This window comes from Epargyreus clarus, unplaced genomic scaffold (assembly GCF_041222505.1).
Source record: "Epargyreus clarus isolate Ecla_fem2 unplaced genomic scaffold, WU_Ecla_fem_2.2 ptg000034l, whole genome shotgun sequence".
Lineage (NCBI taxonomy): Eukaryota > Metazoa > Arthropoda > Insecta > Lepidoptera > Hesperiidae > Epargyreus > Epargyreus clarus.
Genome location: NW_027332239.1, coordinates 13,797,764 through 13,818,056, shown reverse-complemented (window position 1 = coordinate 13,818,056; position 20,293 = coordinate 13,797,764). Strand labels below are relative to the sequence as shown.

At 34.9% G+C, this 20,293-nt stretch overlaps 4 protein-coding genes across 4 annotated transcripts; 2 read left to right on the top strand and 2 right to left on the bottom strand.

Moving 5' to 3' along the window:
• Positions 1-594: 594 nt before the first annotated feature.
• On the bottom strand, positions 595-4,393 carry l(1)G0320 (signal sequence receptor subunit 1 l(1)G0320). The gene is made up of 5 exons (XM_073091214.1): positions 4,195-4,393; positions 2,881-3,072; positions 2,242-2,519; positions 1,778-2,021; positions 595-1,366 (listed from the first exon to the last, which is right to left on the bottom strand). The coding sequence occupies exons 1-5, from the start codon at positions 4,253-4,255 to the stop codon at positions 1,296-1,298; spliced, it is 846 nt and encodes a 281-aa protein (XP_072947315.1). The 5' UTR covers positions 4,256-4,393; the 3' UTR covers positions 595-1,295.
• A 2,318-nt stretch (positions 4,394-6,711) lies between these two features.
• On the top strand, positions 6,712-11,439 carry LOC140755851 (alanine--glyoxylate aminotransferase 2, mitochondrial). Its single transcript, XM_073091192.1, has 9 exons — positions 6,712-7,073; positions 7,257-7,441; positions 8,089-8,212; positions 8,577-8,765; positions 9,318-9,446; positions 9,835-9,987; positions 10,126-10,347; positions 10,685-10,930; positions 11,274-11,439. Exons 1-9 carry the CDS (start codon positions 6,975-6,977, stop codon positions 11,379-11,381), a joined length of 1,455 nt encoding a protein of 484 aa, XP_072947293.1. The 5' UTR covers positions 6,712-6,974; the 3' UTR covers positions 11,382-11,439.
• A 931-nt stretch (positions 11,440-12,370) lies between these two features.
• LOC140755852 (alanyl-tRNA editing protein Aarsd1) lies at positions 12,371-16,767 on the top strand. Its single transcript, XM_073091193.1, has 8 exons — positions 12,371-12,534; positions 12,968-13,096; positions 13,974-14,133; positions 14,581-14,795; positions 15,250-15,356; positions 15,549-15,689; positions 15,985-16,293; positions 16,606-16,767. The coding sequence occupies exons 1-8, from the start codon at positions 12,496-12,498 to the stop codon at positions 16,727-16,729; spliced, it is 1,224 nt and encodes a 407-aa protein (XP_072947294.1). The 5' UTR covers positions 12,371-12,495; the 3' UTR covers positions 16,730-16,767.
• Positions 16,768-17,085: 318 nt separating this feature from the next.
• On the bottom strand, positions 17,086-20,144 carry EMC8-9 (ER membrane protein complex subunit 8/9). Its single transcript, XM_073091194.1, has 4 exons — positions 19,813-20,144; positions 19,357-19,506; positions 18,873-18,978; positions 17,086-18,164 (listed from the first exon to the last, which is right to left on the bottom strand). Exons 1-4 carry the CDS (start codon positions 20,023-20,025, stop codon positions 17,983-17,985), a joined length of 651 nt encoding a protein of 216 aa, XP_072947295.1. The 5' UTR covers positions 20,026-20,144; the 3' UTR covers positions 17,086-17,982.
• Positions 20,145-20,293: the final 149 nt, after the last annotated feature.

Genomic DNA, 20,293 nt, shown 5'->3' with positions numbered 1-20,293 from the left:
CGTTAATAATAGCCACGTTGGCTATTATATCAAATAAAATAGTTAATTTGCTGGATAATTTACGAAATAGTTCTGCCAAAGCCACGAAATCAAAATTAATAGATCCATACGCTGTATACTAATATCGATTTATATGCAAAGGTAATTCGGTATTTTAGAATCGATACACTCTCATATTGAAAGTTATAAACAAAGAGTATAGTAAGTTATAAAGTTATTTGTCCATTCTTGTAAAGGTGAACCGTAAGCAAGAAATATTACGGTGGTATAATTTATATGAAGTAGTAATACCGTATTACAGAATGATCACGTAGTACATTCGAAAATAGTATCGATGATTTTACTAGTGGCAGATACATTATGCTGCATACCACACTATTTACGCTAATTATTAATAATCAATCTATCCAATATTTACTTACCAAAAAATAAAAAATCAAAAAAACTATCTTTGTTTGGTAAAACATTGGATAGATTCATTATTAATTAGGAGCGTTAATGTTCATTTATTTTCCAAATTTATTCATAAAAAGCAACTGTTCGTAATATGATTCCAAACAGAATAATTCCAATAGGATAACCCAATAAAACACGTTTGAAAAAATTTAACATTTTAATTAAATTATGTCTCTCATCCGCGAACATTATTGCAAAGCAGTCCATACTTAATTTGTTCCATAATTTACTCTCACAACACACTTAGCCACTAAACACCACACAGTTCTCACAAACATGACCAATAAGAATAGGCTGAGAACACTGCCGCTGACTTCTGAACAAACCTAGCAATGAAACATTAAACAATCGAACAATTTATAAAACATATGTATATTGAAATATCTTTATCTATCTCTACAATTTCGAGGCATCTTGTATTCACTCTATTCTTCATTTAAGGCCTCTTTCATATCACGCGGGTAAACTCGCAAGCATGTCCCATACGCACGCGAGAACTACTCTCTTATATTCTTGTCGCGGCCTACGTGAAAATGACACACAGAACAGGAAGACAGAAAAGTATCTGTGAAGCGATAGGATGCAAGTGGTACGCATGCGGACCCGATCTACAAACGAAAACCGTCCCGCGTGACAGGAAAGAGGCCCTTCTAAAACTTGACTAGACAGTCAAGTTTTCCAATCATTATAAACTCTATCTAGCTCTGTTTAAATCCTAATATCTATACATTCTGAGGGGCCTAAGAGGGCCTATTCTTATTGCGATCATGTCACGACACTAGCGCCGCCTCACGGCCGGCGGCGCACCGTGTTCGCTAGGAAGTTACTCCGACACTATGTTAGTCGTCACCCGCTGATCTCTTTGCTTTCCTCAGGCGAGGCGACTGTTTCGGCGTTTTTGGAGATTTCTCTGCAAATAAAATAATTAACGTCATTAAAAATATAATAATAACTTCAAAAATCTAATTTTAACAATAACGAAAATTTATAAAATGCAAGAGAGGTTAGATTTTTAAACTCTAGTTCCACAAATGTAAAACAAAAGGTTTTTGGTAGCAAAATATTCTTCTGTAATAATTATGAAGAAATTTCAAGTCATTAAGACTATAAGACTTGAAAATATGGATATCCTGATGTTTTTCTTTTAATCTAAAACTTATATCGTCCTACGTCACTTATTAATGAATACTTATCTAATATTTGCAGTATACCCTCATCTCACGCTAATTAATGAAATTTAGAGATGGTAGGTTCTCATATAAGTGCATTGTAATAAATTTATTTGAGAATATCTTATCTCTAACCGAAATATGATACTTACTGAGTTGGTTGACGACTTCCTTAGGTAACCAGTCATAGTCAACATCGTTAGCGGTGCCAGTTTCCAAGGGTTTGGACTGTGTGGCGCGGGGCGAGCGGCGGCGCGCGAGCGAGGACAGCGCCTGCTGACCTACCACTAGAGTCAGCACACACGCGGCGCCCAGGAACACGTACAGGAAGAATGTTTCCCCATCCAGACCTTCGGAAACTTCCACGATGTTCACTGTTTGGTTGTAGACTGCCTCCTGTTATGGTGGATTGTGTTAATATTAAATATTGATATTAGTGGAAACTTGGAATGTGGAAACTGATATATGAACTAGTTTTATAAAATATTTTTAAGTGTTATATTCTATTTCGAAATTTACCATTCTATGTATAAAAGTCTACAGACAGATCTGTATTAAAATAATGACTGTACAATAATGTATTAATTTTGTAATATGAATGTGACCATATATTTACCTGGTAAGCATTCCCGCTAGCATCCCTGTAGTTCAACTGAATGTTGAGGCCGAATGGTCGTCCAGCGAAGGCCTCATTAGGAATAAAGGAGTACGCAAAAGTGGCCTCTTGTTGTGGCTTCACTTCCAAGTTGTATGGCAGTGCGGTGAAGTTCTGGATGTAGTAAGTGTAGTCCATGGGGTATCTGAACGAAGCTTCCATTGTCTCCACTATGTAGTCTTCAGATCCCTTGTTGATAAAACCAACGAGGAACTCAACAGGGTGACCAGCTTGTAAATCTAAAAATAATGATAATGGCACTGAAATCCACACTTAAACTAATAATTTATATTTGTTTTCACAGTTTATTTAAGAGTTAAAATAGTCTACAACTATATGGTTTTTATGTTATAATAATTACCTTTTTAATTGCTGTTTCATCACAATTAAACTGGTAATAATTAAAAAATATGATGACAGAATTTAATATCACATACAAAGTTATAAACCTTCAGTGAGCCTGACTCAATGGGATTTTTTTATTATTCATTAAATTGAAATTGGTTTTATTATTTGTTTATGTCGTATGGACATAATATTTTTATTTCTATTTGTGAATCAATTTTGTTACAATAAATAAATAAAAAAGCAGGGTCTTACCAAAGGCACTATCTCCATAGTTAGGCACAGGTTTTGTAAATAATATAGTTGTGTCTATGTCTTGGGATGATTTCACAATGGAGTCGTCGTCTTCTGTTAGAGCATCTTCACCGACCACCTGGTTGTCTTCTCCCTCAATGTCCACCACATCATCAAGCTCATCCTCTTCAGCTCGAGCTAGGATTGAGTTAGCTGTGAAGCATAGAAGATTAGTAAGTCCATTGGATTATAAATGAATAAGCTAGAGTACTTTAAGACAAAGTTTTTTATTGTATGGGTAGAGAATAAATGCACACTTAAGCATCAATTATTATATATTCCTGCTTTCATAAAACAATCATGGTTGTTACTGTAGTTGTAGTTCTATTATTCCAAATGGTATTAGAATTAATTTTTTTATGCAGATTTTTCTCTACACCAAGAAAGGTAAAGAAATCAATCATTCAATCAAACAAGTCGCAAATAACTTAAAAGTCTTTGAAATGAGAATTACCAGAGTAATGATAGCTAAGTGGTATGAAATGGATCCTCTCTGGACTTTAGGGGCCTAAGGTACTCATTACAATCATTTTTGAAGTTGTGTATTTTAGGAATTACTTATTGCATGATTTACAGTTGAAAGAAATCATTGGTAGAAAAGTCTATATGTAAGTATTCTATGTTAGATCTTCCAACTCACATTTGGTCAGTTTAGTCTACAGCCTAAATCCTTGTCTTTTTGAAAGGACAACTGTGCCTAGCAGTGGGAAATTAATATAATACAAACTATATCAAATTAAGACTAGTATTACTCTTTCAATCATGATCTATATGAATACTGAGAGTAACAGATGGTTATGTACCATTTTATCCTGACTTTCATAGGGTTAGTGACTAATTATAGAACAGCTTTCACTCATGGTACAAATAAAGTAGTTTTGTCACAGAGCACAAATATATTATTTATAGAATTTCAGTGAGTCAAAGGTGACATATTATAAACATTTGCAGTATGTATGTACAACTCTCTTGTTATATAATACGTTTCAGCTACACAGCTGCATGTACAGCTAACATTCAGTAAAATATTGATAATTAAATATGCATATACCGTTAGAATCTAATCGGATTCTAACCATACGACAAAAACTAGGTTACAAACTTGGAAAATACGTGAATTATTAACTCTACGACAAATATGAAATAAAAGCAATATGTTCCTAATAAAGTCAGCTTTTACGAATACTTTCTCTCTGAAATACAAGAAATCTGATGCCACGTACATACCCCGATCACTTTCTATCGAAACTTTTGAAGAAAGTAAAAGAATCTTACCATTTTGAAAGCACAATAGCGCCGCAGGCAGGACTAAACAAGTTAAATATAACAACTTCATTTTAATATTTATTACTTTTGAATTCTAAAATTTGAATGTTTTGTGTCAGCTTCAAGCCATTCACTTCACCAGATGCAATACACATACAGCCACAGCGGCAAACGAGCTTCCATGCCAATGCCAATTTTATTTCCAACTCGATTGACGTGGAAGGAATTATGTCAACAGGGATGTGATGTGTGGCGAAAAACCGGTAAGTATTAAAAGCGTGAATAAAGTACTTAATTATATCAAATTATTAGTTAGGATAATTTTACCTTTTAATAGTATTACGTTATTTCATTAAAATATTCAGGAATACCGAAAATAATTTTCATTGTCTACCGATTTTCATATTTTAATATTTTTAAAATATTGTAAACCACATACTTTAATTATTTAATATCTTATTTATTTATTCTACTTTATTTTCATAAAATTATAATCAAATTGATAAATAAATAAATGTTTTTATAATTCTTAATACGTGTATCCGATTGTGTCAATTTTTTAAATATTCTATACAACAAAGGTACATATATGTTTCGGCCAAGATAATTTTAATTTTTGTTATATACGAGTCTTGAGATTTGCGAGTATCTCTTTACAGTCTTTACAATTATTTGCAGATAAAATACTGGTATTTTGTTATGAATAATGCAATAAGCCCGCGTTTCCCAACCTGTGGTCCGCGGACCCCTGGGAGTCCGCGAGTATGTGTAAGGGGGTCCGCGGTGTCATCTCCGGACCATACATAAATCGCTCATTAAATGCAAAACAGTCGCTAAACGAAAAATCAGCAAACCAGTTATTAGACAAACTTTATGTTTTGGCGGGGATTTTTTTTTGCTCTTCATTTTATTAAGGGGGTCCGTGAAAACTGTGCTTGATTTCCTAAGGGTCCGTGGACTGAAAAGGGTTGGGAAACGCTGCAACAAGCCTATTTTTGAGCTTGAACGCCACGAAATTTCGACGTATCGACGCAGTTAGTCAAATCAAGTTAATTTATTTACTAAGTAGATTTATTATCCTGTTCTATATAGATTGCTCATAAATATGATAAATAATAAGTCCATAACCAGGAGGTGCTTTTTGTACATACATTTATAAAATAACCATAGATTAGTATCTATGAAAATAACTGACAAATTTCAGCGATTCATTGCCCTCCACAAAATTTAGCTATTTGAACCGAACGTATCCTACCATGTATATAATAATACTCTATGACGTAGCCTATGGGTATACTACACGAAACCTTTCAGCGTGTTTTTCCCCCCCGCATAATTATTTTTCACCGAAAATTGAAGGTTTTGTCTGGAAAATACCTCGCTATTGTGTGAAAAAATAAATAATTCGCTGTAACATTAAAGCTTACCACACCGAATTGTTGCTTATCAACGTTTTTGTTTAATAAAGATTATTATTTTTATTAACAAAGATAATTAAAGACCTGTTACTAATCTTATCGATTGTAACTATTAATGTAATAACTACATAATATGACCTTACGAATACGTAATAACTGTGTTTTGATTAAGATAAATTGATAAAATATTATTTTAACGCATATTTAAGTAGTATCAATTTGACACTGGGTTAAATAAATAAAGGATCAGTTACACAATCCGCAACTTTATAAGTATTTTAAGTTGTTATAGAAACAAGAAGCGCAATCTACAGCGGCGTGGTGACGCTTTTATTTATAATATTGAAGCCGCAAAGGTGATGGTAAGCGGCTACCTCCACATGGACATCTGGACCCCGAATAAGATTAGAGTCCTACCGTCTGGTCAGTCACAGACGCGATGCTACCCTTCAGGAATAAGTTTGAACGCCTCGGAGAAGTACATAGGTACTTCTCCCCTCCCTTACCTTCTCGTCTTCACCACACCCTTCAGCGAAATACGGCAGTGCTGTGGTAGGCAAAAATAGGTGTGGTGGTGGTGGCACCGAAGTCGAACTAATAGTACATTACAATACGAGGACGAAAAATTTTTTTCTGACAAGTGTGAGTTTGCAGGCCGAGCCGCAGGCGAGGACTGCAATCACACGAGTCAGAAAATCATTTTTCGTCCGCGTGTTGTATAAAATTTTATATTACGGGGTCGGAAATGGGGGTTTTGCGCACGCGAAGCGTGCGTAAAACGTCCATTTACGCACGCCGTGGTATAAAAATATTTCTAAAACCTTCAGTGCTCGTGAATGCACTGACAGTATTACAGGTGAAAATAGAGAAAGACATACAAGATACGCGCGAAAAACATAACCCTTCCTTGGCAGTCGGGTTATTATTGTTGTAATGTAAAATATCTGTGAATTATAAGTCTGTTTTACTTTTTATAATAGTCAGGCTTAGCTTTACAAAATTCACAGGGTTGTGCCATTGCCCATCTCTTGGATTTAACACCATAGCCACCTTCAACTACTTCCGCAGAAAGAGTGGTGTTCACCATACCACATAAAAGACGGTTTTACGTATTAGCCATAAAAACATTTATGTCGAATAGTTTTCATTTAACTCCGCGGCGGCATGATAATGTAAAATAGCCATTGTGCCGTGGTTCATGTTTATATTAATTTATTATTCCAATATTCAGTTGTAATTTTGCCGTCTCATTGTCAAAACGTAATGTTTTGACGAAAACGGTTAAATAATTTAAATTCGTGGATAAATTCAATAAACACTATATTTATTGTTACGTAGTTTAACGTAAGAACGTTAAAGTACTTAATTAAAATGGTTTCTTTAACCATATTGAATTGTAATGCTATGGCTAGGCGGTTTAGCGCTTTGGCAGCTTTACCACGGCTTGATTTTCTACCCAAGGAATATACGGTAAGTTGGTTACTTGCATATTATTAATTTAAATAAAAGTTAACACAAGCTTATCTTTTTAATCTTATCTTTTTTTAAGTATACCTACGGTAGCAAAAACTCCGCAAAGTCTCCTATAGATTCTAGATACCTCATCTTTACATTAACAATTTTTCTTAAGTAAATAATTCAACCATCTTTCAGGGCCCATCATTCAAACAAACAGAGTCCATAAAGTCCGAGAAATTTCCACCAGCTGTGTTTAACATTTACAAGAAGCCGCTGCTGCTCCACCAAGGGTTCATGCAATGGTTGTTTGACCACGAGGGCAAGCGGTATCTGGACCTCATCGGAGGCATCGTGACCGTGTCTGTTGGACATTGCCATCCGTGAGTTTGGAGTTTGACTTTGGTTCAAACTGCAAGTTAAATTTCTGTACCCTGAAAACGTAAAAAAGCGCCATACAAAAAAGTTTGAGATAAATTGCTTTATCAAAATCATTTCATAAGCAAAATATAAATAGTCGGCCAGTTTTTGTAATATAGAAAAAAATATATTTATTAGGCAATTAGGTAATTCTATTAGTAATTTTATTAGTCCCCTCTTTTAATAATTACAAAGTATATTCTGCGTAGGAAAGTTAGTATTTTTAGGAGTAATTACCGGAGTAATTAATTAGGAGCAACTTTTATTGTGATAGCCTAGTGGTTAAGAAGCTGCTCTCGATCGAGGGGTTCTAGGTTCAAATCCCAGGCACGCACCTCTGATTTTTCAAAATTATGTGCTTATTAGAAAGTAATTATGACTGGCTTAAACGGTGAAGGAAAACATCGTGAGGAAACCTGCATACCTGAGAGATTTATTAAAAAAAACTCAAAGATATGTGAAGTCTACCAATACGCAATTGGGCAGCGTGGTGGACTTTGGCCTAATCCTTCTCATTCTGAGAGCCCGTGCCCAGCAGTGGGACAATAATGAGTTGATGATGACCTAACTTTTAGGTGTAATTACTGATTTTATTACGAATTTATTTTAGGAAAGTAACTTCTGCTCTACACAAGCAAATCGACACTCTTTGGCATACGACGAATATTTACCGACATCCAAAAATATACGAGTATATTGAGAAACTGACTGAGAAGTTTCCAGGGGACCTAAAGGTAATGCAATATAGACTGAATAGGAAGTTAATCGAAATACTTAAATATATTCTTATACTAATACTAAGTATATTATAAATAGGAAATATTTAATGATTACAAAAGCGAAGATTCCCCTGTTCACCTATGGTAAGTGGAAACGAAGAAATTAGCTTAAACCTTAAAAATGGGTGTGGCGGTGGTATCTTAACTGATTGATATACAGCGATAGATAGTTACGATTATGCATCAATATGCATAATAATTTGTTATGCAAATCTAATTTTCTTTCTCATTCATTATTAAACATTCAATTGTATGAACTTCTTGTTAATTCTCACCTTACAATGTTCCGACTACCTTATCCTTGACTCTTTATTTCCAGGTGGTTTACTTAGTAAACAGTGGCACTGAAGCCAACGACCTCGCGATACTGCTAGCTAAGACGTACACAGGGAACAATGACGTCATATCCCTACAGAGTAGCTACCACGGATACTCCAGCGCGCTCATGGGGCTCACCGCGTCTCAGTCCTACCGGCTGCCACTGGCTGTACCCCCTGGGTTTTATCATGTAAGTACTTACTTTTAGATTTATCGTATAATAATTTGGATGTCCTGAAACGTAATTAGTAGCAACGGTAGATTTACAAGTAGGCGGAGTAGGCTGACCCAGGGCGGCAGATTATAGGGGCAATATTTTATTTAGATATTTATTATTGTTTAATCTTAGTTAAGAATCGAAATGTAATAAAATTAGACTTTAAATCTATACCTACTTGTTTCTGCGGCACTCAAAACTTCTAGTAATGCTTTTGGTGAAAGAAAATAAAATGCATAAGCTTAATGTACCTATATGCAAAATTCAAATCTGAAACGATAAAATTTGGAAGCCAAAAATTAGATTACATATGTTTTAAGATACTTCCAGGGTCAAAAATCTTACACTGAACAAGAAATAAAAATGTCTCCTTAATTTTCTAGACTTTACAGCAATATTAGGTTAGTTATAACAAAGACATCATCTAATCAAGACGCCTTTTTAATCCAAGAACCTGCAACATTCTCTAGCTCCACACTCCAAAAAGTAATAAAAGACATGACCTCAGATTATTATTTATTACAGGCTATGCTGCCAGATCCATTCCGTGGTATCTGGGGAGGATGCCGAGACTCGCACTCGCAGGTGCCTGGAGCATGTTCCTGCCCTGGCGACTGTGTCACCTCCGACAAATATGTTCATCAATTACATGAGGTAACTATAAACTTGCTCTTCATACTCATTATGAAGAGAGATCCATTCCTTTAACAAGGGACTTGTCACAAATTGAAAGAGACACCAAAAAATATGATCAATGCTGTCTTAGGAATTTGTAGCGCGTTTAACATTATCATATATACAGTACCTCAGTACTAAACCTATAAATTAGAATAATAACTTGTCAACCTTACTTAAATTATTGTCAGACACCTCTTATCGCCGGCCGTAATCCTGGTATTGGCGTATGTTACATTATATTTTTGCTTTCAAGTATCATTCAAACTCAGATTTTGGATAAGGCGGGTATCTACTTTCATGCCCCTTTTTATAGTTTCTGAATAAAATTAACGATTATTAAATTAATATTTTGGTTTAAAATCAGCTTCTAGCAAACTCCATCCCAGCGGGAAGAGTGGCAGCTCTGTTTGCGGAGTCCATCCAGGGTGTGAATGGCACCGTGCAGTTTCCTAAAGGATATCTCAGGAAGGCCAGTGAACTGATAAAGAAGCATGGTGGCCTCTACGTCGCGGACGAAGTAAGTTACGATAAAAAGTACCCTACGTGTCTCCTACGCAAACAAAGATTTCTCTAAGATAACTCTAAAATATTAGTGACAGTTTATAGTATTTTAAAACGATATGTTCCCACGTTAAACTTCCGAGTCCATTTTCAGGTGCAATCAGGCTTCGGTCGTACAGGTGACGCCTTTTGGGGCTTCGAGACTCATGGAGCTATGCCGGACATCGTTACGTTGGCCAAAGGTATCGGGAACGGCTTCCCCATGGCAGCTGTCGTCACCACGAAGGAGATAGCTGCAGCGCATGCCCGAGCGTCATACTTTAATACATTCGGTGGCAATCCCATGGCTGCGGCCGTGGGCAAAGCTGTTTTGGAAGTAAGATTTTCTTTACCTGTAGTTTAATGCAATATGGAAAAGATTGTAAATCTATCTAATAATTCGGGTGTGCATTTTTTTCACCACGCATACACCAATTAAAACTTTCATATAACAATATTATGGCATGCCATTGCTGTATAATAAAATTTTGTGTTTTATAAACAAACTTACGACACCCGTATAACATTAATACTTTACTTCGAACCTATATAGTAAATAAACAAATACTCTGTGACAAACATGCAATAATACATTAATTTATTTATGACATATACGTTAGAGACATTTTACAAATGTACTGATAATTTTCTCCAAACTGAAACCTCGTTTTTAGGTGATAGAAGAAGAAAATCTTCAAGAAAACTGCAAGGTGACAGGCAAATACTTCATAGAAAGGTTGATGGAGCTACAGAAGAAGTATTCCATTCTGGGTGACGTCAGAGGCAAGGGTCTGATGCTGGGCTTGGAGTTGGTGGAGCCAGGCACGAAGACACCGTTGGCCGCGACCGATGTAGCTGAGATAGCGGAGGCTGTGAAGGAAATGGGTGTCCTGTTAGGGCGTGGGGGAAGGTTTAACAACGTAAGTAAAAACTATGAAGTTCACTTGAATATATTCAGCCTTAACTAATCTGTAAAATGTTATATAGTAATGTTCTAAAGTTAAGTAGAATAGCCTAATAGGAATGGCTCTCGATACATCTATTATCTAATCGACTTTCGTGTAACATCCACACAGTGTTTAAAATAAACTATTTTTTTTTAGTTTATTATCAAAAAATCTAGAACTATTGATGTACTTCTGTACTTCTGCCTACAAGTAGAACCGGGCATATATAATCCATTTAATATACACACAGAATTATCCAGTAGTTTTTATTATTTTATTCAATTTGTACTTCTATATGTATCAAATGTTTTTGCAGGTTCTACGAATTAAACCACCTATGTGTATTGGAAAACAAGATGTTGATTTCGCTGTATCAGTTCTAGACGAAGCTTTCGGTATCTTCATGAAGAATACCAAAAAATAACCGTCTTAGATCATCATTATTAAACATGAAATGAGTGGCTGAATTTTACACATTGTTATTTTTGCACACTAAAATAATAGTACATTACAATACGAGGACGAAAAATTTTTTTCTGACAAGTGTGAGTTTGCAGGCCGAGCCGCAGGCGAGGACTGCAATCACACGAGTCAGAAAAACATTTTATATCACGGCGTGCGTAAATTGACGTTTTACGCACGCTTCGCGTGCGCAAAACCCCCGTTTCCGACCCCGTAATATAAAATTTTATACAACACGCGGACGAAAAAATATTTATGAAATATTATAAAAATATTCAATTTCAATATATCGATTGATTAATAAACGTCGGATCCATTTATTTTAACCCACAGTTTTGTTAAAATATAAGACATAGGTAACAGATTGCACTTGACTCATGACTGTACCCTGTGCTACTTCCTTCTCCTTCCGTCTAAATCTTTAATGCTTAGGAATTTGTTTTCCTCCACGCATCAACTTATTCCAGACTATATTGTGCCAAAGGTGCCGGCTCTTCGCAACATGAATGCCTCATATATCTCGTTTCTCGTGTTTCTCGAATCATATATCTCGTTTTTGAGATGAGTTCAGTAGTGCTCAAAGAGTAAAATAATATATGGGAAGTAGTGCTGGAGGATGTGGGTTTGGACTACTTGCTTAAATATAATAAAAAACAGCTGCGGTAATAATTTATATTTAGGTAACTGTCGCAGGTACTTAAAAACAGTTGATCACAGAATCGCAGATGTCCATAAGCGGGAGTGCGACATTGACCACTTACTGTGGACGACCCAATGGAAAATACGAGTAGATATACTATGATTTAATCCAGTATAAACATAAAACAATTTTACCATAAGAGCAAGAAGCCATCGCATAAACAAAAAAATCAATGTGACATTCGACAGCCCTTCATATCAGCTGTTTGCAGTCTGCTTTGCTCGTTAGTTGACAACTAACTAATAGTTGTCACTGTCACTGATATATGGATGTCACGAAATTACAAAACCTATTATTACAGTATTGCGGTTTATTATTTCATTAGTTTTACTGGTTGACCGTTATATATTGAAACCGAAAGTGTACCAATGGTAAAATGGTTTTCAAATGCCAAGAGGACAGCTTTTTAAAGGAGGTAAGTTCTCTTTACCAATATTTTTGAATATTATAACCTTAATAACCAGTCGTATCACTATAAAATAAGGTTTCTGAAATAAATTCAGTGAAATGGACGTATTATTTATCAATCATCAAACTCATTTTTAGGTTTAATTACGACATGCAGGCGATTCTGTTTATATTTAGCTCTATCCGAATTTTGGGTGGAAACGCGCGGGAAACAGCAATTAATACAATTATGTAATTTACTACGCGCACGGCGACCCGCGTTTGTGTAGATTTTGTTAGGCAATCAAAAATAGCGCGGTAAATTAGACAAAACATTGCGCGGTCAACAGGATGGGTGACCTCTAGTATCTAATTGTCATCCTTGTTCCCATGTTTCTGAGGGCCCCTTAAAAGGGTTGGCAGCTAGCTAGGCAATCTATATGTGCAATATATTTTTGCAGTTCACATCAACAGTGGTCAAATGTGAGGAAACCAAGGAACCGGTGGTGGAGTATGGAAAAACATCACAATTCGAGGGGTACCAGGTGGTTCTGGACAACACCATACTGTTTCCAGCGGGCGGGGGACAGGTATCCCATAGTCGTACCCCTGTTGTCAAAATCTTGTAATTGAACAATATGAAATAACTGCAAAGTTTCTATAGAATAGTTTTCTATAGAATGCTCTGAACCTACGATGCTAGAGATGAGATGAGATGTGTTAGCATCCATGGGTCACATTCAATTGAGTTTTGAATTTTCATAGCTTTGTAATAGTATATGATGTGTTGTGGGTGTCTGACATACATACTATAATAAAAATCTCAATATTGCCTGTGGTAGATGTTGAACCTAGAACTTTATCTATGTCAGACCATTAGAAAGACTGATACTTCTCAGATCAAGCAATGCAATGATGTAACTCTAGGTACATAATATATATTATATTAAATCGCGGTGTAAGAGTCAGATGAACGTATCTACATTTTGTCAATTTTACAGGAGAGCAAAAATAGTGTGAAAATTTGCCAATTCAAACTTTACCAGATTATTAATAGAGATAATATACAGTAAATAAAATAAAAATATTGAATATAGCGTTAGTTGTTTTGCCATTTCATAAAAGACTACATTGTGAACCATTGTGTGGCATAACATGTCAAGAAGTGATGCCGGGGACGCGGCAGATTCCGCTTTGTACCGCATCGGAGTTAAGTTGCCACCATTTTTTATTTTTTGTTCATACGTTCATCTCACTCTTACAGCACAAAATGCCCTATAAAACAGTAGTAAAATGATGGTAGTCTATCGAATAACTTACTACATAATTACAGAAGAGTTAGAATACATTTCAAAATGCAATATATGAAAGGAATCAAGAAATTATTAAATGAACTTTTTCTATGTATAGCAATCTCTATATTCAAAAGTTTTGAGAAAAGTGTAATAATTAATTTTCTTATTCCAGCCCCATGACATTGGTTGGTTGAACGATGTGGAGGTTGTACAAGTATTGAGGAAGGGGGAGGAGGCATTGCACTTCACCAAACAACCCTTGGAAGTAGGTGCTGAAGTCAAGCAAAGAGTTGACTGGAGTCGGAGGTTCGACCATATGCAGCAGCATTCAGGTGGGAACTTGCAATTGTTGTTTCTTCCTAACTAATAATTTAAATGTGAATGTATGTTTGGTAGTAGTTAGTACTTGTAAGAACTTAAGGACAAGGTTATTATATTATTGTGTTGTCATTGACATCTGACAGCATGTTATGCCATGGGAAAATGCTAGTGTATTATAAAAATGTAAATTAGATGATACAGTGTATGTAGGTACACTGCACCTTAATTCCATTTATCTGATATGCACATACAGGCATATTATTTTCTTAATGATGTTGATCTCCACAATATTAAGTAGATATAAAAAATATTTACATAGTTTGAATATATTAAACTGAGAATACAAAGTACAAGGACAAATATAGCGCAAAATAGGTGCTGGTGTAACATTCATATGCCAACATTAAATAAAAAGTTGAGACATTTCCCATATCTTTTACATCCTTGACAATATTCAGGTCAGCACTTACTCTCAGCTATCCTCGAGAACGAGCACAACCTGAGAACCACAAGCTGGTGGCTGGGAGCCGACGAGAGTTACGTGGAGCTGGAGTCGACCTCGGTGAGCGAAGACGCTGTGCGGCGCGCGGAGGCGCGATGCAATGAGCTCATACAGGCCGCTACTCCTGTCACTGTCAAGTTCTACCAGGCTAATGACCCTGACTTAGAAGAGGTATGGATGTATGTATGGATTTTTGACAATTTTTTGACAGATTTTTTGACATTGAAATGTTATAACTTTACATTTTTTGGAGGACGCAATTTTATTTTTGGGACATGTGTGGGGGGTCAATAGAAGCTTAACAATGGGGCACAAGGGTGGCGACCCCACAAACTTGAGGTTAAGCTTATATTGACCCCCTACACATGTCTCAAAAATAAAATTTCGTCCTTAAAAAATGCAATATTCGATCCTTAATCCTAATTACGGCATAGTATGTGGCTACGCACTATAACGAACAAGATAAATATAATTTAAACATGTGTAGTATATGTATATTTTTATTTGGTGTTGTGACACTGCTTTGTCATTAATTATTTTAAGATTCTATATAACTCTAACTTTGTTTAAGACTAATGTATTTTTACAATATAAATGATAATGAAATTCCAATGATTATTTTCAGGCGCATACACGCGGGTTGCCAAAGGACTGCATGGATACCATACGGATGATTTGCATAGAGAATGTCGACAAGAACATGTGTTGTGGTACACACGTCTCTAACCTAAGGTTATTATTTGTTATTTTTAAATACCAATTTTATCATAATTTATTGTGCGAGTTGGGTACTCTGGTATTAAAAACTAACTCAAAATAAGAAAAAGCTGTCATCAGATCATCAAATGCTTCTTGAATGAAGGGCCAAAAACACTGTGCTAGCATAATTTAATAAAATAACCAGAATTACAAATGATTTTCCAGTCAATTACAAGTGATAAAGCTACTGGGTACAGAGCCGGGCAAGAAAGGCAAGACTAACCTCAAGTTCTTGGTGGGCAACCGTGTCACGAACACCATGCAACGGATGCTGGACAGGGAGAAAGCACTGACGGCTTTACTTAAGTATGTAACATAGTCAATAGTTTCATGTATGGGCAATCTTTGTAAATCACTCGTTGAAATATTGGATAGTGATCTCAGATAAACCCACATAATTATATATTTTTTTATCATCTCATAAGTTTTGTAAAAGTGTGACGTTTTAACAAACTCATATGTATTTTTTTTTACCTTATAGCTTAATTTTACAATGATAATATGTATGATATAGTATATATTAAAAATAAGGAACCAAGCAAGAGCAGTGACATGATTTATACTTTTTAAGGATAACTAATTAGACTATACAATTTTACAGAAACGAACCAAACAAACACGAAGAGCTAGTCCAAAAGTTGCAAAAGAACCTGAAAGTAACTAACAAAAACCTCCAGAACGTTTTATCCGAATTAGCCCAGTTCGAGATCGACAGAATAAAGTCTGAAAAACCAAAATTCGTGTTCATGTTCAAGAAGGAGGCGACGCCAGAGTTTAACCGAGCGGTCAGTAAGGGTCTGGAGAATGAGGGCTTGTTTCTGTTCCTGGCGTCTGAGGAGCCGGACAAGCCGAAGGAAGGGCAGATCATGATACAAGGACCAGAGGAGCATTGCAATGCTTTAGGGCAGCAGTGAGTGTTATCTTCATTATGCATGGAAAATAGCTTCCAAATGTCTAGGAGACCATAGCTTGAAAAGCAGCTCTATGTATCACAATTTTATTTGTTTATTCTGAAAGTAACAGGAATCCAGAGATTCCTATCTATCTAAGAGCTATTAGTATAGCATATTACATAAATACTATATTAGCTTTGTTTTTTTTGTTTGAATACTAAAATTTGACGAGGAGTCAATATTTTTTTGCAATTTCTACTTCATTCAAAATATATTCTCCATTCTTCATTAATTCATGAATTCTGATTTATCGTTTTACTTTATTTCAGGATTACAGAGCTATTAAAAGGCAAGGGTGCATTTAAGAACGGCAAATTCCAAGGGAAAGCCGGCGATTTGGGCGGTATCAACAAGTGTAGAAAGTTGATTGAAGATTATTTTAAAAACCTGTGATTTTAATAAATTTAATTTATTGTAGGTTTTTGATTGGCTTCGTTGGCTTTATACCTTAATGGCAATAATTGGGGATTTATGTCCCCATTATTTATATTCAATCTATATTATTTGCATACCAAAGATGGAAATTAGACTGTCGTATCTTTATTAGACAAGTATGGAACCTTAAAATTGGAAAGTTTAGTTTTAAATAACGATAAATCAATCAAAAGGTAATTATAAGGTAAATTCTAAAAACTGTAGCGAACTGTTAGGGAAAAATACAACATTATATTATTTATATTTTGATAAATATTTTTATTTTTCACATGATATTAAATCAAGGAACAAACTTAACAAGTGCTTAAAGTAAATACTTGACCACACTATTTCATATAATCAAAATTGATAAATAAACATAATCCATTATATTTTTTGTACATAATGTAAAGGAATTTAAGACATTATAAGTAATATGGAATAATACATGCACACTTACAATCCCCCATATACTAATAATTATTAATTAATACAATGACTGAAGTACAACTAAGATCCATAATAGCAAATGCACTCTGTATTAGAATAAGTATTATTTAAAAATAAATATTTTTATAATACCACCAGAAGTGGTTTAAGGACCCCACAGAATAGCTTCTTTTAGCGTCGACGATTCACAGTTTAAATGTTTTTGGAAGCTAGATGCAACAATTGCACACGCCGTACAGGTACGTCGGTCGCAGTTACTTTGAGACATGTTATATAACAAAAGTAGAGTTCGCGCCAAAATGCTAGTCCGCTCCGAATATAGAAACGAGTCGCGTCGCTATAGCAAATTGTAGATATTAGCGGGACGAAGACAGCGCGCCAACCTCTCCGTGTTATACTATAAAATAATTATATTAGTCTATCATTGTATTAAGAATTTCAGTTTTGACTACAGTCACTATTTTAAACATATTGACACCTGAAAGGCAATCCTTATTAAGAGACATTGCATAAACTTTACAGGAGTAAAAATTAAAGTTGAAATATCAACAAAAGCACCTAATTATTGGATAGATATATTTTAATATATATGGAATTATTTTCAACCCAACAATTATGAGAATTTATTTTAAGTTTCGTAAATATTTGTAGTTTAAATCATTCTCCTAATTTACTCCATGTTGCTTAGTAAGGATTGCCTTTCAAGCTTTGATATATGTATGTATATACACACATATAACATACATGTGCACTTAAAATATACACTACAAATTTCCCCTATATCAATCATCCTTATCATTAGAGTCGATAGAATTGGAAGCGTTGATGCTAGCGATCAGCTTCTCTATTCCCAGGTTGGTCCAGTCTAGAGTAATGTCATCTAAGTAGTTATCGAAGTCCACAAGGTCCTCGTGGACCTCTCGCTGCAGCAAATTTGACACAGTTTCGAGGACATATGGACTCTCTGAAAATGTAACATATAATTTGAATTCATGAATTTATATCCATATTAGAATCCATATCAATGTTTTGGGCCAAAAAAATTATATTATTTTAATCGATCTACACTAATGGATCAAATCAGTGAATCAATCTTTCATCCTAGAAAATCGAAAGTCTATCTTTTTGAAGTTGGTTCAATGTGTTATAGATATTTTTTACTGACGGATACATATTTCAGTATGTATTTGGTCCTGATGACCTTTTTTTTCTGCTATGTAAAATAATTTCACAAATCAAAAATGCACACATCATATATTATTATGTTATTTATAGTAATTAGTGACAGAATTATTTAAAAATTAGTAATTTGCGTGTGTGCTATAAAAAAGACCCATTGACTTACTCAATTAGTCACCCTATAATACAAGCAATCTTAATGCTTATTATAAATAAAAAAAATGGTATATTCAAATGCATATTATGTATCTAGGTATACAGGGTGAATTTTTCAAATGGGCTTTCAGTGCCAAATCCGAAACTATATTAGAAAGGAAAAATATATAGTAATTGTATCATCATCATCATCATCAACAACCCATTACTGCCCCACTGCTGGGCACGGGTCTCCTCTCAGAATGAGAAGGATTCTCACATCATAGTAACTGTATAGTAGAAAGAAAAAAATCTTATACATAAAACTTATAATTGTAATGTGGATATTTTAACTTACGGAATAATACTTTATTGGCATCCTTGGGCCTCCACTTGCCATCAGTGTATTTGTGCAATTTGATGGCAGGAGTGTCCAAATGTTGTGATAGCTTCTTGTTATCCACCTAGAATTAATAAAATTTTCCCAAAATTAAATTAAATATTTAGAGACATGCAATATAATTAATATACCCATAAATATCGTAATAAGACTTGATAAGTGCTTATTTTTCATAACAAAACAACCTTTTATAGTGGTAGTAGATTATACTGACATTAAAAAAGTATTGTGTAAAAAATATTCTTTGAATAAAATATTTTGATTTACTTTTTTACAGATTTTTCTTATCAAATTCTGTAACAATATGCTTTGTAAGTTAATTAATGTCCCTCAACATAACAAATCACCATAGTTGTCTCACATATTGACCTGGTTTATTATACTGTGAAGAAAGTGTTGTATAAAAAATTAAGACAGAACATTATAAACTAAAGAAACTCACAACTATAAAAACAGCAGAAGGGAAAAACTCAACAATCTTCTCAGCTATCTTCTGTCCAGGGCATTTCTCCACTGTGTTGTCCTTGAAGTTCTCACAGGCTGCATAGTAACCCGCTATGATGCGGTTATCGGCCTGCGCTACTGAGTCTATCTGTGAAGATAAAAATCGTAAAATTTTACTGAAGAATAAATCTTCTGATATAAAAAGATAGTAGAACAAGCATAGTTTCGTTGGAAAGGTCCCATTGCAATATTAACTGTTTATAAAACTAAAGCAGTTTTTGCATTTTAGCTGACTTTCAGATTTACATGTGAGGAGACCATTATAAACCTCATGAGTGGCACCACCTCATCAATTGCCTTTAGATAGAACTCGCTACAGATGTCCATACACTTAACATCTCTAAAAGTTAAACGAATTCCGGTTATTGCTTATAAAACACTGTATGATATTTACCTGGGTTAACGCAATTTCTGCCATCGGAGAGAGATAGTGGCTGTGATGGAACAGCGGCACTGCATCGACAATGTCCAAGTCCTGGTTCTTAGCCCCATCCCGAATTTTTGACCCGTCCGCTAACAGGACTCCTGTGACAGCGCAATATGGGTATTTGGCAGCGTGCAGTATAATCTTCGCATACGCAGTGGTTTCCAAGGAAACTTCCGCCATTTTATCAGAGCTATTTACGATTAGTTGAATTCAAAATTTTAATTAAAAGAAAGCAAAAATACAATTCACAATTAATGACAGTTACTATCAAGTATCGTATACTGTCATCAAATGCCAAACGTCATGTACATAGACCACAGAACACATATACCAAAGAGTAAAATAATATGACATATACTCATTACATAGATAGGGTATCTTAATATATTATACTCTTTGGTCACTGGTCTACATTTCTACTAGTCCATAATTGGACGTATAAAATATT

Bases quoted from the DNA above. Each gene is read 5' to 3' on its own strand.
- EMC8-9 (XM_073091194.1), bottom strand. From the start codon at position 20,025: ATGGCGGAAGTTTCCTTGGAAACCACTGCGTATGCGAAGATTATACTG. The intron at 19,507-19,812 runs GTAAATATCATA...TTATCTTCACAG, and splicing joins CAGAAATTGCGTTAACCCAG to ATAGACTCAGTAGCGCAGGC. The intron at 18,979-19,356 runs GTGAGTTTCTTT...TATTAATTCTAG, and splicing joins CTTCTGCTGTTTTTATAGTT to GTGGATAACAAGAAGCTATC.
- LOC140755851 (XM_073091192.1), top strand. From the start codon at position 6,975: ATGGTTTCTTTAACCATATTGAATTGTAATGCTATGGCTAGGCGGTTT. The intron at 7,074-7,256 runs GTAAGTTGGTTA...ACCATCTTTCAG, and splicing joins TTCTACCCAAGGAATATACG to GGCCCATCATTCAAACAAAC. The intron at 9,988-10,125 runs GTAAGTTACGAT...GTCCATTTTCAG, and splicing joins GCCTCTACGTCGCGGACGAA to GTGCAATCAGGCTTCGGTCG.
- LOC140755852 (XM_073091193.1), top strand. From the start codon at position 12,496: ATGGTTTTCAAATGCCAAGAGGACAGCTTTTTAAAGGAG. The intron at 12,535-12,967 runs GTAAGTTCTCTT...ATATTTTTGCAG, and splicing joins AGGACAGCTTTTTAAAGGAG to TTCACATCAACAGTGGTCAA. The intron at 15,357-15,548 runs GTTATTATTTGT...ATGATTTTCCAG, and splicing joins ACACACGTCTCTAACCTAAG to TCAATTACAAGTGATAAAGC.